General features: G+C 45.2%; 1 protein-coding gene across 2 annotated transcripts in view; it reads left to right on the forward strand.

The window, feature by feature from the left end:
• PIGG (phosphatidylinositol glycan anchor biosynthesis class G (EMM blood group)) overlaps positions 1-2,356 on the forward strand; it is a 75,361-nt gene extending 73,005 nt beyond the window's left edge. For both annotated transcript variants that reach the window (XM_084305783.1, XM_084305784.1), the window contains one exon: positions 203-2,356. In XM_084305783.1, the coding sequence (XP_084161909.1) occupies positions 203-428 (226 nt within the window). In that variant the 3' untranslated portion in view covers positions 429-2,356. The remainder of the gene's footprint in view (positions 1-202) is intronic.
• The last annotated feature ends 13,122 nt before the right edge of the window (positions 2,357-15,478 follow it).

Below are 15,478 nucleotides of genomic sequence, written 5' to 3' on the forward strand. Positions count from 1 at the left end.
CATACTTACACACTCGGTAGGATAGAGGAGGTGATAAGGAAAAGCGTGTTCTTAGCGGCATCACCACATCAATAACCAATCTTCTAACACCAAGCAGACCTCATCTAAATATTTTTCCTGATGTGAACTAATACTAAAGAGTGGATAAACCGGGATGTTTGCTATGTTTGCCTGAGCAGGAACTCCTCTGTTTTTGTTACAGGAATGCAGCAGCAGTGGGCCATGGCTGTTTCTGCTACGCTCTCATGCGTTCAATTCCAGTTGCCATCTACATCCTTCTGGTAACAGGCCTGCGCTACCACCTCTTCATATGGAGCGTCTTCTCGCCAAAGCTGCTCTACGAGGGAGTGCATGTGTTCATCACAGCCGTGATCTGCTTGTTCTTCACAGCCATGGACCAGAACCACTCCCAGAAAGTGCAAGACTGAGAATACATGCGCAGTACGCAGTTCTGCACAGAGATACGCTGTGTGTCACTGGAATGGAAGGAAGAAAAGAGTGGCTTGATACTGTTGGGTAGAATTGGAAGAGTAACCTTGAGTATTTTACCCAGTATTTTGCATAGGGTCTGAAGGGCTTGTCCTGTGTTAAACTGAATTTACTTAAAACTGTTGAATTGAAATAAACTTTTTTCATAGGTAGCTTTTATTCTATAGCTGTCATTATGACAATCCCTGAATAACTGAGTCACAATGATACATGACAGTGAACTTCACTGTATGCCAAATATAAAGTTGTATTTTTAATATGTAACTTAGATATCAAACACTGTTTTTTGTATTTGTTTTTCCAATTTTTAAATGAATTTGGAGGCTTGATTGAAATTAACATTCTTGAGTTTCAAAGAAAAATACTTTGGAAAAGAGTTGAACACTTTGTCTCATCTTCAGGCATTCTTGAGCTGCTGGCTTTTTCACATCCATTTTTATGTCTGACTTTTTTTTTTTTTCACTTGGAAGATGAAGAAATAAAAGTTCATTAAATGCAGTCCCCCAAAAACAGTTCAGAATCTTGTAGTAACTTGTAACCTTATGTAAAGTTATATCAACTTATCTGTATATGTTTGCAAATGTGATTTATTGTATTTTTTTTAGCACAGAGATAATGAGAAAACACAAGAAACAGCCCATTTTAATCAGTTTATTGTGCTGGGAAAGCTTTTGTTTGATGCATCCATGTAACAAACTACTGTAAGAAAGAAGACACTAGTAAAGGCAGTAAGCTTAGGCAAAACCAAGCCTAGTGTTAGTTTACTTATTGAAACTTGAAAAAAGCCCATACTTCAATGGTTTTGGTTTGATTAAAATAATTACATATATATAAATGCAATTTGAATTTAAAAGTACAGATCTCAATGTAAGTACAGATCAGTTTCTTGTGGGCACTGAAAAAAACTTTTGTGTTGTTTGTGTGTTTTTTTTTTTGTTTTTTTTTTTTTTTTACAGCATCCTACAATATGCAGGATGTATTTTTGCTGTTCACAAGATCTTATAGTCATTAATCCTGATTTTTTCCTTTGTTTCTTGCGTGTGTGTTGAATGTATCATTAAATAATATAATTGTACAAATGTCCCAGGTAAGAGGTGGGTTTTTTTATTTGTTTTCTATTAATAAGCGGCATTTCTATTAAAGGCAGTATTTCTTTCCTGAGTGTAATCACATTAACTGATGGATTTCCCTCTGCTAAGATCTTGTGTTTCTTTTTATTAATTTTTAAATGTTAAATCAGGTTGGTTGCTGCTGTACTGAACATTGGATCAATTTTCCCACACTAAGGTAGAGAGTTCTGAGCCATGAGCAGAGAAGTAGTTTAGTGGGCTAAGATCCCAGCAGAATTAAAGGTGTGTTTAAGAGAAGGTTTGGTGGCTAGACAGGGCACTACGTCACACTCCTAACAATGACATTTTCCTTGCTAGAGCTGAGGAGATTATACAAGGATGACCATCCTGAGCATCAGTTTTGCCTGTGTCCACACTGGCAATCATTAGGATATAATGTGTATTTATTACGGGTGTATCAGAAGAGGAGCACATAGGGAACTTTGACATTTGTTTAAAAACCTGAAAATAAAATGCTTTTAAGCCATATGCAGGTGACAGCACATTTGTCAGTATCACTTATATGCTTTCCATGTCCTGTTTCAGCAAATCTCAACAGTAGGCCTGTTGTTTTTTTTTTTGTTTGTTTGTTTTCACATGGTACCAATGTTAACAGTAAGCCATCTTGGCCACTAATAGTGACATTTTTTGAACTATGTAACAACAAAAATTTGAGTGTCCTGACTGCGTTTTGCTGTTCACCTGGAGAAAAGACTACTGGATATTGAATGGCTATTGAATGCCATTCACTGTGACTCAGAAGCTTGAGAATTAAATACTTCTAATAAATTGTTATTTTTCACTTCACTTAAAGAATATTTAAAATAGTTTGTGTATGTCCTACACTTTTACCATTTTCATCATTCTCAATATTTTTCTGGTTACCTGTTGCCTAGCAACAGTATGGGGATTATTGACCTCTCTGTTTGCTGACTTGGTTAATTCCTGAGCAGTCCTCCCTGGTGTTAATACAGAACATGTTTCTAAGAGATCTGCCTCAAACAGACAGGGTGCTAATGAAGAGATGGAAGGGGTTGGGGAAAAGTTGCTTCTGGGGTGCAGAATGCTGAAGCAATGTAGGATTTCTTGCTAGCTCTATGGTATCTCTTATCCCTTACTAATAATTTTGTTTGCTGTTTCTAGCTTAATACTGGAGCAGCCTGTCTAATAGTGGAATCTAATCCGGTGTATATGTTTTAAGGTTGAATTTCTGTCGATTACTTAGTTAAATAATTACAGTGTCCCCTTTCTCCTTTGAAACTGGAAGAGGACTGAAGACAGGAGTACAGGTGCAGGGCGATAGATAGCCTCCTCCTCAAATCTGTTCTGAAGCAGGGATGTTGTGTACTTCTCTGCTGGGGTGAAGTTTTGGCTCATGGTAGCTTTTCCCACTCAGCATCTTCGCTGCTGGTCGGAGCTAGGTTCAGCCAGTTAGTGGTGGCCGGTAACTTCCTCAGTCTCACTGGATCACCCTGGTCAGTGCAGCTCACTGCTACTCAGTTTCTAACATATTTATGGTACGGTCCTAAAGATCCAGAGCATGATGAAGTTTAAGCTAAGAAGAGACTCTTGTGAATGCATTCAGGTTTCAAAAACAAGCAAAAATAAATAAAGAAAATTCCACCTACTCCTACTTGGGTACTATATATCTGTATTTCTCCCCTGTAGACAAAACCAAGCTTTTCTTTGCTCCACGTAAGCCAGCAGAACATCCACACGGTGTGTCCCAGCCTTTGGTGCAGGCGATGGGCAGGTGCTAAGCCACTGCTCCTGTGTGGTCCTGCCTGTAAAGTTCAGAGCACAGCTTTTTGGAATGCCTTACATAAAACATCTGCAATTTGAATGAGATTTGCCTCCACAACCACAAAGTCACAGACTCATAGGATGATGCAACAGATGCAAGTTTGCAAAGCAGCTTGTGCCTGGCCCATTGAAGTGATGGCAGGCTGTGGAGAAGGGGAGAGCATTTGATGTTGGACAACTTGGCTCTAACCAGGCTTTTAGTGTGGCCTACTGGTGCCCAAGCAGTGAGCTGTGGGGCACTGGCTGCAAGGTGGGGTGAACGTCTGGGATCTGAATGTTGTCTGCAGTGGATGGAGGTCCCATGGCTGGGGCCCTCAGTCTTTTTTAACAAGCTGGATGAGGGGATGGAGGGCACTTGGGCAAGTCTGCAGGTGTGCTGAATTGGGGGAGCAGTAGATACACTGGAGGGAAGGGCCACCCTTTGGAAGGGCTTCTGTGGGCAGGAGGAATGGGCTGCTGGGATCCTCCTGCAGCACAGCCTGGGCAAATGCTGGTCCAGCCCCTGGTGGTAGTGGTCCAGGATGGGGTCCACAGGCTGAGGACCACCTCCAGTTTGGGTTCTGGACAGCAAAGAGAGACTGTGACTGAGTGGAGTGAGCATGGCAGAGGCCGCCAGGATGCGGAGGAGCTGGAGTATGACAGGTCGCAGCAGTGAGATGGAGTGTGTATTCCTGCTAGGCACACATCTGCACTTGCACACACAGCATGATACTGCACACAACCAAGCATGACCAGTACAGGAAAGAGTGCTTTACCAGCACCCCCATAAATGCACAGCACTCACAAAGCCTTGAGCAGCTCTGGCAGCCCAATCCTGTTCTTATTGTCCAGCTGATCAGGAAACAAGGAACACGTGTAAAGGTGCGTATATGTGCATATTTACATTTGCACAGACACTCAGTCTGTCCATCATCTGGCTTAAATCCCAGTGTCCTCCCCTGCTGCTGGCACCTGAACAGAGGAACGGCAGAGGTTTGCAGCCATGCTCTGCTTGCTGGTATACACAGCTCTCATCTCTCTGGTGAGCCCAGCTGGAAGTTCACTGGTCATGCCTGCTGAATTCACACATAGCCTCCAAGAATAGTCTGCACTCACGGAATACATGTATACTTAGAAGTAGGGTTTAATTAAAGGATGCGGTACTGTGGTGGTTTTACCCTGCTGAGCAGCTGAACTCCACCACAACTGCTTTCATACTGCCCCTCCCCAAAGGAAAAGGAGGAGAAAATACTATGGAAAGGGCTCAAGGGTTGAGATGAGGAGCCAGAGATCACTTAAAAATTGTCATAACAGGCAAAACAGATTCAGCATAGGTAGACTAATATTATTTATTACACATCACTAGCAGACTAGAGCAGTGAGAACTAAAAGTAAAACCACCAATAAAACTAAATATATGCAGCCTCCTCCAGGCCACATCCACCTGCTCCACCGGGGGCTCCTCCACCCATGGGGGGGCTGCAGCGTGGAGATCTGCTCCATGTGGGACCCATGGGCTGCAGGGGGACAGCCTGCTCCACCAGGGGCCTCTCCCTGCACAGCCTGCAGGGGAACTGCTGCTGCCTGCCTGCAGCACCTCCTGCCCTCCTGCGGCACTCACCTGGCGGCTGCAGGGCTGCTTCTCTCACGCTTTCACAATCCTCTCTCCCAGCTGCTGTAGCACAGCAGTTTTCCCCCTTCCTTCAGTCTGCTCTCCCAGAAGCCCACCCAGCATCACTGCCTGGCTCAGCTCTGGCCAGCAGCAGACCTCTTTGGAGCCGTCTGGACCTGGCTCTGCTCTGACATGGGGCAGCTGCTGGGCTCTGCTCAGAGGCCATCCCTGCAGCATGCTGCCACCAAACCCTTGCCACATAAACCCAATGCAGGTACACAGCAGCGATCAGATGATGGGCTCTATCGCAAAATATGCCACCAGCCTGCTTACACTCAGCCATCCCTTTTATCCACGTTTTCTTCTGTTTTCCCGTGTTTGTTCCTTGCTGAGCAATCCTGTTCATTCTCTTTTCATCTTCCGGGTCCTTTCCCTAAGTGTTACGTAATAACTCTTGTCTATTCTCTCAATCCCCTTAGAGACCCCATAATAAGTTTTACAGAGTCCCTAGATATTCTTCCCCCTGCATCCTGTCATGCAGTCCTTCAGGCAGTAACCTCCTTCAGCATGCCAGGTATTGGAGGAGAGGCGTTTCCTTGGTTGATTCAGCCTGGTGGGTTTCACATCAGGTGCAAGTGTCTAATTCCTTAGTGAATGACTGCTTAGTAATTAGTCTAATGAAATTAATGGTTAAACAATGAGGTTAGTAGAGATCTTCGCCATGTCCTTGTTTGCCAGAGCCTCTCTATCCCTTATATTAGCCATGCACAGACTTTAATCACATCAGTACACGGTGATCAGTGCCTTTCTTTGGGAAGGGGGGAGGAAGCAGCAGGGAGCTCCTTCGGCCACCATCAGCTCCCAGGAGAGAGGGAGCAGAGGCGATGGAGGCAGACTCTTCTCAGAGGGGACAGGCCCCAAAACAACAGGCACAAGTCGCAGTGGGCACTTCCAGGAGGCCAGAAGAACACGTTTTCATAGGGGAATGCCTACTGCCCGGGCTGGGGTCCACTCCTCCACACTTGGAGACCTTTCCACCCTGAGCTGGCCCCGCTGCAGGCAGGAGGTTGTGTTGGGTCTGCTGCAGAGGCTCTTCCAGCCAGCATTTCCAAGGATTCAGTGGTTTTCTTGTGTTTAATGTTAGCTGTGACATTTTTATGGACTGTTTTACAGGCTGTTTCCTGAAGTCAAAGATTTGTCATTGATTTCGTGACAAAAATAAATAAATATATATATATAACCAACAGGAAATAAAATATACATTGCAGCTTAAAGCTGGTGATTTGTGCTTGATTTTATTTTTTTATTTTATCTAGCCATATATTTATACATTAGACCCAAGAAGTAAGAGCCACAGAAGAAATAGAAGTTTTATGCCATCTGCCCTTATCTGTGCCACCTACAGTGCCTCTGTAGCTCGAGGGTTCTCAGATTCAGTGATAAAGGGTCCCATTTTCTCATTGCTTCTGTTATGATACAGATGATTTCCCAGCATGTTCACCTTGTGTATCAAGCCTGAAGTGAAAGTTCTGGCTTGGCTGTAATCTCTGTGGGCCGGTGCTGGGTACAACCCTTCAGTGAACAGCAGCATGGGACATGGATTTGGTTTACAAAGCACAAGCTGATGCGTGAAACATGTTGAAGACTAATACGTGGAGAAATACATAATTCTCCTCTCACATATTTGGCCTCCTAGAAGCAGTTTTTAAGAGGTGTCCCTGCAGGATGTTCAGGAGCTTCACATCCTTCAGCTCTGGGTGCATGGAGGGGAAGGGAATATGGGGAAGTCCTGTGAGGGCACTGGAGCTCCCTGCAGGCCTTTCAGTAGAGGGCTGAGATGATCCCTGAATGGGATGGGAAGAGCACTTCAGGGAAGGTACAGATGTGGTGACGAAGGTGTGGGAAAAGGGACTGGAGGAAACAGGGAGGAAGCTGCTTGTTATGTGGCAGCTTCTGCAGGGTGGGCAAGGCCACTGGGGAGTGCAGTAAATCCCACCTGCACTTGTAACACATGCAGCATCTCTAGCAAGCCAAATGAAGCCAGTTTATGAAAATCCCAGGGGAAACAAACAAACAAACAAAAGACACACAAAATCATGACAGTTCTTTCACTGAGAGCAATAATTCATTTATACATAAGCTCACAATAGCTGCCTTCCAGCATGCCTTTGTCCCAACATCTTACTCAGAAAAAGTTTTACTGGAGTGTCTGGGCAGGGAAGGGGACAGGAGGAAACAAAGCACATGCAATCTAAATCAAACTGCTGACCCATTTCAGACAAACCTGGAGAAAAGGAGGTGTTGTAGGATCACTCTGAGTTCCTGTACCTCTAAAGGACCTCAGGGCAGGGCCCTGCTAAGGACTAGGCAATCATGACTGAGCTAGTGTCTGGGCAATGCAAAGGCATCTGTTGGTCCAGACAGGTCCATGCAACTATGCCTTGAGCAAAGGGTGGATGTTGCAACCAAGCTTTGCTGGTTCCCCTGGCCCTGGAACAGCTTGCTTTAAATGCATACTGACGAAAGTCCTGAAAGCTCTTCTACATTCACTCCAGACCCAGGCTAGCAGCAGGAGTCCTCTGGCAAATGTGCCTCTGTAACAGAGCTTTATTGGGCTTTTGATGTAGGCTTCTTAGCTCAAAGCACAGTCAATGTCTACAGCTCTGTCCTAGCATCCTTGTGGTGGATTTTGGATAGCTGTTACCTGTTTTGGCTTCTGAGTACAGGTGAAAGATAAGAGCTGAGACACCATTCCCATCTTTCTCTGCATTCCTGCATCTATCATTATATGAGAAACCATTTGCACTAGACTGACCTCAAAAAGGGAGCCTGTAGAGCCACACTTCTAGCCAGGGACTGGGACTGTGAGTTGGAGTGAAAGCCTCCTTCCCTTTACAAAGTGTTGTGAGGACATGCCTGAGGGCTGTCTGCTACCAGCAGGAACACACAGTGCTCTCATACCTTGTGGGTTAGCACAGACATGGTTGAAGAAAGGCCAGTCTATCCTTCTGCTTCCCCTGGAAAACTCATTGTACAGCCTACTTGCTTGCCCCAGGGTGAATTTGGCAGAACCAATGCGAGACACCAAAAGGGAGCATGGCTAGCAGACAGGTATAGCACAAACAAGCTATTTAAAGCCTGAAACTCTGATGATAAAATACTAGATGATTAGCAAAGCAATTTTACTCCATTTGCAACAAATGTACTCATTTGCATGAAGAGTGCTGTGAACGTAGATTAGCTGAAACAAAAGCACAGAGATTGGGCAGTTTTCCTCTTTGATGCAAAGATTATAATTAGTTCGCATTTCTGTATGTGATGGCTTGAAAATGCCTTCACTGAATACAGAGCAAGTGTAACTTCTCTGGTAGTGTTCACCTATTGTTGGATGCTTAACACAAATTGTTGGATCCTCTTCTTCAGATCAATTAGGTCGTCTTATTTTCTTTATACATGTGTCACCCCCCTGAAGCCCTCTAGAGATACCATTTGTCTGGAATGGTGTTTTTAATGTTATTGCTTAATGGCCTTGCTCCATTGCTGCTGAAATCAGGGGAGCTTTGCTCATGCTGCCAAAAGAGCCCGAACATGCAAATCATTTCAAGTTCCCATCACTGAAATCTTTTGCTTGCCTGATGCTGTATTGTTTAAAATGTCTTAAGTACTCTTAGAAAATAAAGGCCAAATCAGTTTAATTCTGCATTTGAAATGTCAGTGTCATGCTGCTTTTATGTAGGCATATGCATATTGAGTATTATTTTCTGAGTGTAATTGCCTTAAGTGCTGTTGATCATGCAAAGAGAATGATGCATTCTCTGACTCAAGGGTCTGAGAATCAAAGATCCAAATCCTGCAAATGCTTAAGCATGTGGAGAAAGCCCTCTCAAGGGATGATGCGGGCATCCAGATACTCTTGTGTTCAAGGCTGTGGTCCATATTTAGCAGGCTGAATCTAGCAGAAGCACGCAGCATGTCCTCCCTGAGCAGCACTGGTTGTTGTAGGGAGAGGCTGTGCAGAAGGGAGGGAGAAGGACTTGTGAGGACAAGTGCAGGAAGGAGAAGAGCAGTGGGGATGGAGTGTTTGGAATCAGATGGAAATAGCCAGATGGGGCACAGAAAATGCCAGGAAGCCAAATGCAGAGAAAATAGATAGGAAGACTGGGGAATGCGTAACTCTAGGGTCAGAGTGGACAGTGGTCTTCAGCTTTCTGGTGGTAACATGAAAACATTGGGTTCCAATCATTTTTCAGTATGTTTGTGGAGGGTTTGCTGTGATTGTGTGTCACTGGGATGTCTTGCTGAATTGAAATATCAAGAAAAGAAAGGGGATTGATAAGATAGCCTAAGAACAATAAGAAGATCTGGAAAGTTGAGACCAGCCTGAAGACCAGTGATGTTTATAAGAGTTGCCAGTTCAGATTGCCTACTTTTATTGCATACCCTACCCTCCATCTCCATTTTGAGAAACATTTATTTCTATACTGCATGATTTCTCATGAGCATTCTCTCGTATTACAATCTTAGTGTGGTGAAATCTGATAATCCATAGTGTTTTGGGTTGTCTATTAATCTTCATTTTGGTTCGCTGACCAGCCAGTGCTGCATGGGATCCTGTCGTGGTCACCCTCCCAATGTGTTCAGAGCACTGGGTCTTGGTGCAGTGCAAGCAGAAAAACAAGGAGGGGCTGGGAAAGCTGTAAATATAACGTACAAATATCCATAGAAATTACATCCTGAGTATTGCTAGAGCTAATAGTACAGAACAATTTCCTTTTTCATGCATGAATGTTTTACAGAACAGCAATTTGATGGCTCTTATTTGTTTCTTGCTCCCTGAAGGTAGCATCTGAAGAAAGGCCCACTCACAGATTGTGAATAAAGGAGGGGGACTTGTTTTAAGAAGGACCAAGCCCAAAGTCTTGAAAGTAGCTGGGAATTTCTTCATTTTACAGAGAGAGAGAGAGTTTTGCTGGTGAGCAAACAACAGGTATCTACAAAGAAGTATTATATCTGGGAAATCTCATATTTTCTGCCCTCTTACAGGAGCATACAGGATGACTGCAAATGGAAGACAGCTTGCGTATGAGCTTGCATTTTCTATTTCTTTGAAAACTCTTGTATCTCTCATGTGTCTTCTACTCTTTCTTGCTGTATCTTACAGAATCACAGAATTTTTCTAGGTTGGAAGAGACCTCAAGGTCATCGAGTCCAACCTCCAACCTAACGCTAACAGTCCCCACTAAACCATATCACTAAGCTCTACATCTTAACGTCTTTTGAAGACTTCCAGGGCTGGTGACTCCACCACTTCCCTGGGCAGCCTGTTGCAGTGCCTCACAACCCTTTCAGTAAAGAAGTTCTTCCTAACATCTAACCTAAAACTCCCCTGGCTCAACTTAAGCCCATTCCCCCTCGTCCTGTCACCAGGCACGTGGGAGAACAGGCCAACCCCCACCTCGCTACAGCCTCCCTTGAGGTACCTAAAAAGAGCGATAAGGTCACCCCTGAGCCTCCTTTTCTCCAGGCTGAACAAGCCCAGCTCCCTCAGCCGCTCCTCGTAGCACTTGTTCTCCAGGCCCCTCACCAGCTTCGTCGCCCTTCTCTGCACCCGCTCAAGCACCTCGATGTCCTTCTTGTAGCGAGGGGCCCAAAACTGAACACAGTACTCGAGGTGCGGCCTCACCAGAGCTGAGTACAGGGGGACGATCACCTCCCTAGCCCTGCTGGCCACACTGTTCCTGATACAAGCCAGGATGCCGTTGGCCTTCTTGGCCACCTGAGCACACTGCTGGCTCATATTCAGCCGACTATCCACCATCACTCCCAGGTCCTTCTCTGCCTGACAGCTCTCCAACCATTCCTCTCCCAGCCTGTAGCTCTGCTTGGGGTTATTGCGCCCCAGGTGCAGGACCCGGCACTTGGCCTTGTTGAACTTCATGCAGTTGACCTCAGCCCATCGGTGCAGCCTATCCAGATCCTCCTGCAGAGCTTTCCTACCCTCAAGCAGATCGACACACGCACCTAGCTTGGTGTCATCTGCGAACTTACTGAGGGTGCACTCGATGCCCTCATCCAGATCAGCAGGGCTTATCAGTCTAACCCTGACTTGTGAATGTCCATGGTCATGTAAGTAAGCTCTCTGGTGTTTCTGCTGCTCTGGTGTGTTACAGGTGGCACTGTGATGGCTCCTTTCAACTGCTGAAGACTTTCCTTATATTATCAAGACCAAGTGTATTCATGATCTCATACAAGATTTGCAAAGAAAGTCTTTTTTTAGTCTTTTTTTTTTTTCTTTCTTTTTTTTTCTTTTTTCTTTTTTTTTTTTCCCTCTTCTCAGAGTTATCTGAAGGTATGTGCAGACTTCTGTGTCTAACCTCGTGGTGAGGGTGCTGCCAGGCATGCTGCTTCCCAGGGCACAGCCCATGAAAGCAGGAAAGCAGGAAGTTGGCTGATGAGATGCTGACAGGGGAGAGTGCAGTACACCAGGGACCTTGCTTGGAGGTCCCCAGAGTGCCAAAGGATGAGACTTGGTGACTGAAATAGCAGGTGGAGAACTCTTAATTTGTGCGGCTGGTTTCTGCAGTACAGAAAGTCACCGCTGCTTCTCCTGGCATGTAAGTGCTGTCTTGGAACGTGTTATTTTCCTCAGTGTGAAGCTTTGGCATAGGTGGATGCTGAGGGCAGACAGAAGCCCTGTATCTGTGATGCTGGGCACCAGTGCTGCTGCCTTGTCTCCCAGTGATCTGCACTGGGGGCCTCACATGGCGCTGTGCAGGATGTGTAATGCTGGCTAGAACCTGGCATGGGAACTTCTGAAGGTGCTTGGCGATAAGGCCAGCCTCTGCAGATATGGGTGGCCAGGCTGAGGCTGCTGTGCTTATGCCCAGACAGCCACACCGTGACTGTCTGAGGATGGGCAGCCACAGTGATGGGCCTGGAAACATGGCCTGGATTGGTGAGGTTTCCTGGCAGGCTGATTTCAGCTCTGGTGGGATTGATCTCAAGGGGTTTCCAGTGTCAGGCCACAAGCCTTCAGGTGTTCCCTTGCTCTGGGACCTGCTCTCTGGCAGGTCATGTAGAGCCTGGATACAGCCAGGGAGGGAATGTTGCTGCCTGGCAGCTCCTTCTTTGGGGGCTCAAGTGCCTGTTATTTCCTGCCAGCTTCTTGACACAGGCTGCCACAGCCGGTGGGAGACGTTCTTTGAGGAAAAACTGGGAGAAACCCAAAGCAGCACCCTCAGAGACCCAAGCTTTTGACAGCCCACTGTTTAGAAATCCCTCAACTTCATTCTTGGGTGCTTGGTCTCAATCTGTGTCTGCCAGGGCATGGTCAATATGTGGTGGTTTTGGAAGGGATTGGGTCACGGCAGGCTGCAGGGCAGAGCCTGGAAACCACCCACTGGAAGGCAGGCACTTAAAAACACATGAGGTGCAGCCTGGCTTTCAAACAGGCAGGGAACACGACATCTCCCACAGGCTTTAGCAGCAACAAAACAACAAACCTACCTATCAGATGTGTTGCCTGTGTGCCTGACATTAAGTTTTCACCACCATTTATATCCCAGTCTATTTTTTTCTTTCTTTCTCTCTCTGTTTAACTACAGAGAAACTTTTTCTTGCTTTGCAGTGGAGATTCAGATGATGAGCGAGGATGAAAACTCAAGTAGATATGTTGGGCCTTCTGGTTTTGCTTGTGCTAATGCCCTTATCTGGGATGCTACAACCCGATGTGATCTCCCCAGAGAAGGCTGTATTTGGCCCTGGGAGCTGTTAACATCCAGGTGAGACATCAACAGGAGCCTGAACAGGGAGCCTGTGTTGGAGACCATGGCTCTGCCTCCTCTGGTGGCTGCTGGAGCAGGGGTGTGCTGGCTCCTGAGCCAACTCCGGTATTCTTCAACTTCCCTGCAAGCTGTGGTTTAAACACATTAGTATGTTTTTGAAATATTTAGATAAAAATCCGGTGCTCAACCCACACCTTCCTATTTTCAAATGGGGATTTTTTAACTGGACTGAAGTGTAACTCTGTGATAAGAAGAGATGGCAGATAGAATTGGTCTGGTGACTGATTTTGCATTTACAAGTTACTACAGAAAACTTTTCAATCTAGAAATATTTTAGCTGGCACTTGTTTAAATTGGATTATCTTAAAATAGCATGAGTTATTTTAGAAGTCTCTTCTGCCTTGAGCTTCTTAGTACCTATTAGGAAATATTAAGTGTGCATTCACTATGCTAAAAAGAATAATGGAGATCTCAGAGCAATCAGTTCTGTGTGGGATGCTTAAAGCTTTAACATAGTTTGAAGTGATTATTTCCAAATTAAGATACCTAGAATTGGAAATGATCATAATGTGACTTCAGCAGTTGAAAGACATAGAGTAGGAAATGCAGCGAGCTGGCAGTGTGTATGTGCCCTGCATTAGTATTAAGTGTTTATGTGTGCACTTCCTCAGTCCATTGCAGTGGTATTATTAATATCCATCCACATATAATTGGTTTAAAAGCTACTCACTCTAAGAATCAGTTTCTGTGATCTGAGAACTTCATACAGAGCTACTAATCTCAGCTAATTTAAAGCAAATAATGTTGTAATTTGTTATTGTATAGCAGGTTTTATTATTTCCTTTTATTGTATGTAGCAAGAGATTTTCTTTTCAGTGGGAATATAATGACCACTGCCACAGTGGAGAGAACAGCCATGTGCTTGGGTCTTCACGTTGGTTGGAGAGGCATGTGCCAACTCCACATGATGCAGAAGTGAGCTTCTGCCAGGCACAGCTTTGGCTTCATTGTAGTCCCTTGGGAGCCATATGATTTTGTAGATTTTTTCATATTTAATTCTCTCTGGAAGCCCCATGGAGCTTTAGGATCCAGCCAGCCTAGAACAGGAACCCCACTAGCACCTGTATTTACATCTTTGGGCTGTGACCTGATTTCTCTAGCCTGCAATCATGAGGGTGGTTTCACCCTGCTGGGCAGCTGAACTCCGCCACAACCACTCTCTCATGCCCTCTTCTCAAAGGGAGGGTGAAGAAAATATGCTGTAAAGAAAAAAAAGCTCGCAGGCTTTTTTAATTTTATTTTTTAAGTAATTAAGGATAATTTTTAAAACTTATCCCTATCCTGAGATAAGGGTAATTTAAAGACAAAAGAAAGAGGAAAAAACAAAACAAAATAAGCAACAACAACAAAACTAACAACAACAACCAAACAACAAACAAGGAAAGGTAGTGAGGAAGCACAGAGGGAAAGAAAAAACATCTATGCTTTATAATCTCCACTTCCCATCAATGAGTGGTATTTGGCCACATCCCAGGAAGCAGGGCCTCAACACATGTAGTGGTTGTATGGGAGTGCAGACATCTTCATGAGCACAGTCCTCCCTTCTCCTTCTTTCCCTTCCCTATCTTTTATTGCTGAGTGTGGCACCACACTGTATGGAATATCCCTTTGGTTGGTTTAGGTCAGCTGCCTTGGTGATGTCCCCTCCCCACCTCTTGCCCACCCCCAGCCCACTGGCTCTGGGTGGCTGGGGGGAGTCCTGGTGCTGTGCCAGCGCTGCTCAGTGATAGACACAGCACCGGAGTGATACCACTGCTGTTCTAGCTACAGGTGCAGAGCACAGCTCTGTATGGGCTGCGGTGGGGAAAGCTAACTCCATCCCAGACAGACCTAGTACAAAACAAAACAAAAATGCAAAAAATGCAAAAGCATTTTGTCCTGTGTCCTTCATGAAAAGGACAGTGATGCTATGGGGAAGCCGCTGAAGCTGGTGACCTCCTGCCTGCTATCCCCTGGGCTGGATTTGGTGCAGTGGAGGAGAGACCCACACCTCAGATGGTGTGGTGAGGAGCAGCAGCATGTTCCAAGCACATTTTGGCAATTTTATGGGGGTAGTCTAAAAAGAAAGAAGTACCACAGAGTATGGACAGCCTGTAGGGATGGTAAAACCAGTGTCCATTTCCCTGCTAAATCCCTGGGTGGACATCCCTGCAGCTCTGCTTTCACTGCGTAGGATGGACCTCCCTTTATTTGTGTGAGCACATCTCCATTTCTGGCACTTTGTCAGATTGTGTTCATAAAGGCAGTAATTCCCCAAAACACATTAAATGGAGAATGACAAAGAGGTTGGCTGAAGTCACAGCATGGTAAAAATCTCATGCTCTTTATTTTTTCTTCTCCTGTTGGTTGGATCCAGCGGTTCATGCATATCTCTGTAACTGTGCAGTCCTGAAGGACTGAAGTGGCTGGATTTGTGCCAGGCACTTGGACTGCTGTAGCTCTTCCTAAGTCCACCTTGTTACTGAAGTTGCCATTACATATCCAGGGAATTTAATGCAAACACAGACACACACATCACACACACATACACAGACACATGCAGACCTGGTAGCTCTTTGTGGTTCTTCAACATAAACAAACAAACAACAACAACGGCAACAAAAACCCTACAACCCACAAAATAAAATATGCCCAATCTGGAT

The sequence above is a fragment of the Netta rufina genome (genome assembly GCF_964035555.1).
Source record: "Netta rufina genome assembly, chromosome: Z".
NCBI classification, from domain to species: domain Eukaryota; kingdom Metazoa; phylum Chordata; class Aves; order Anseriformes; family Anatidae; genus Netta; species Netta rufina.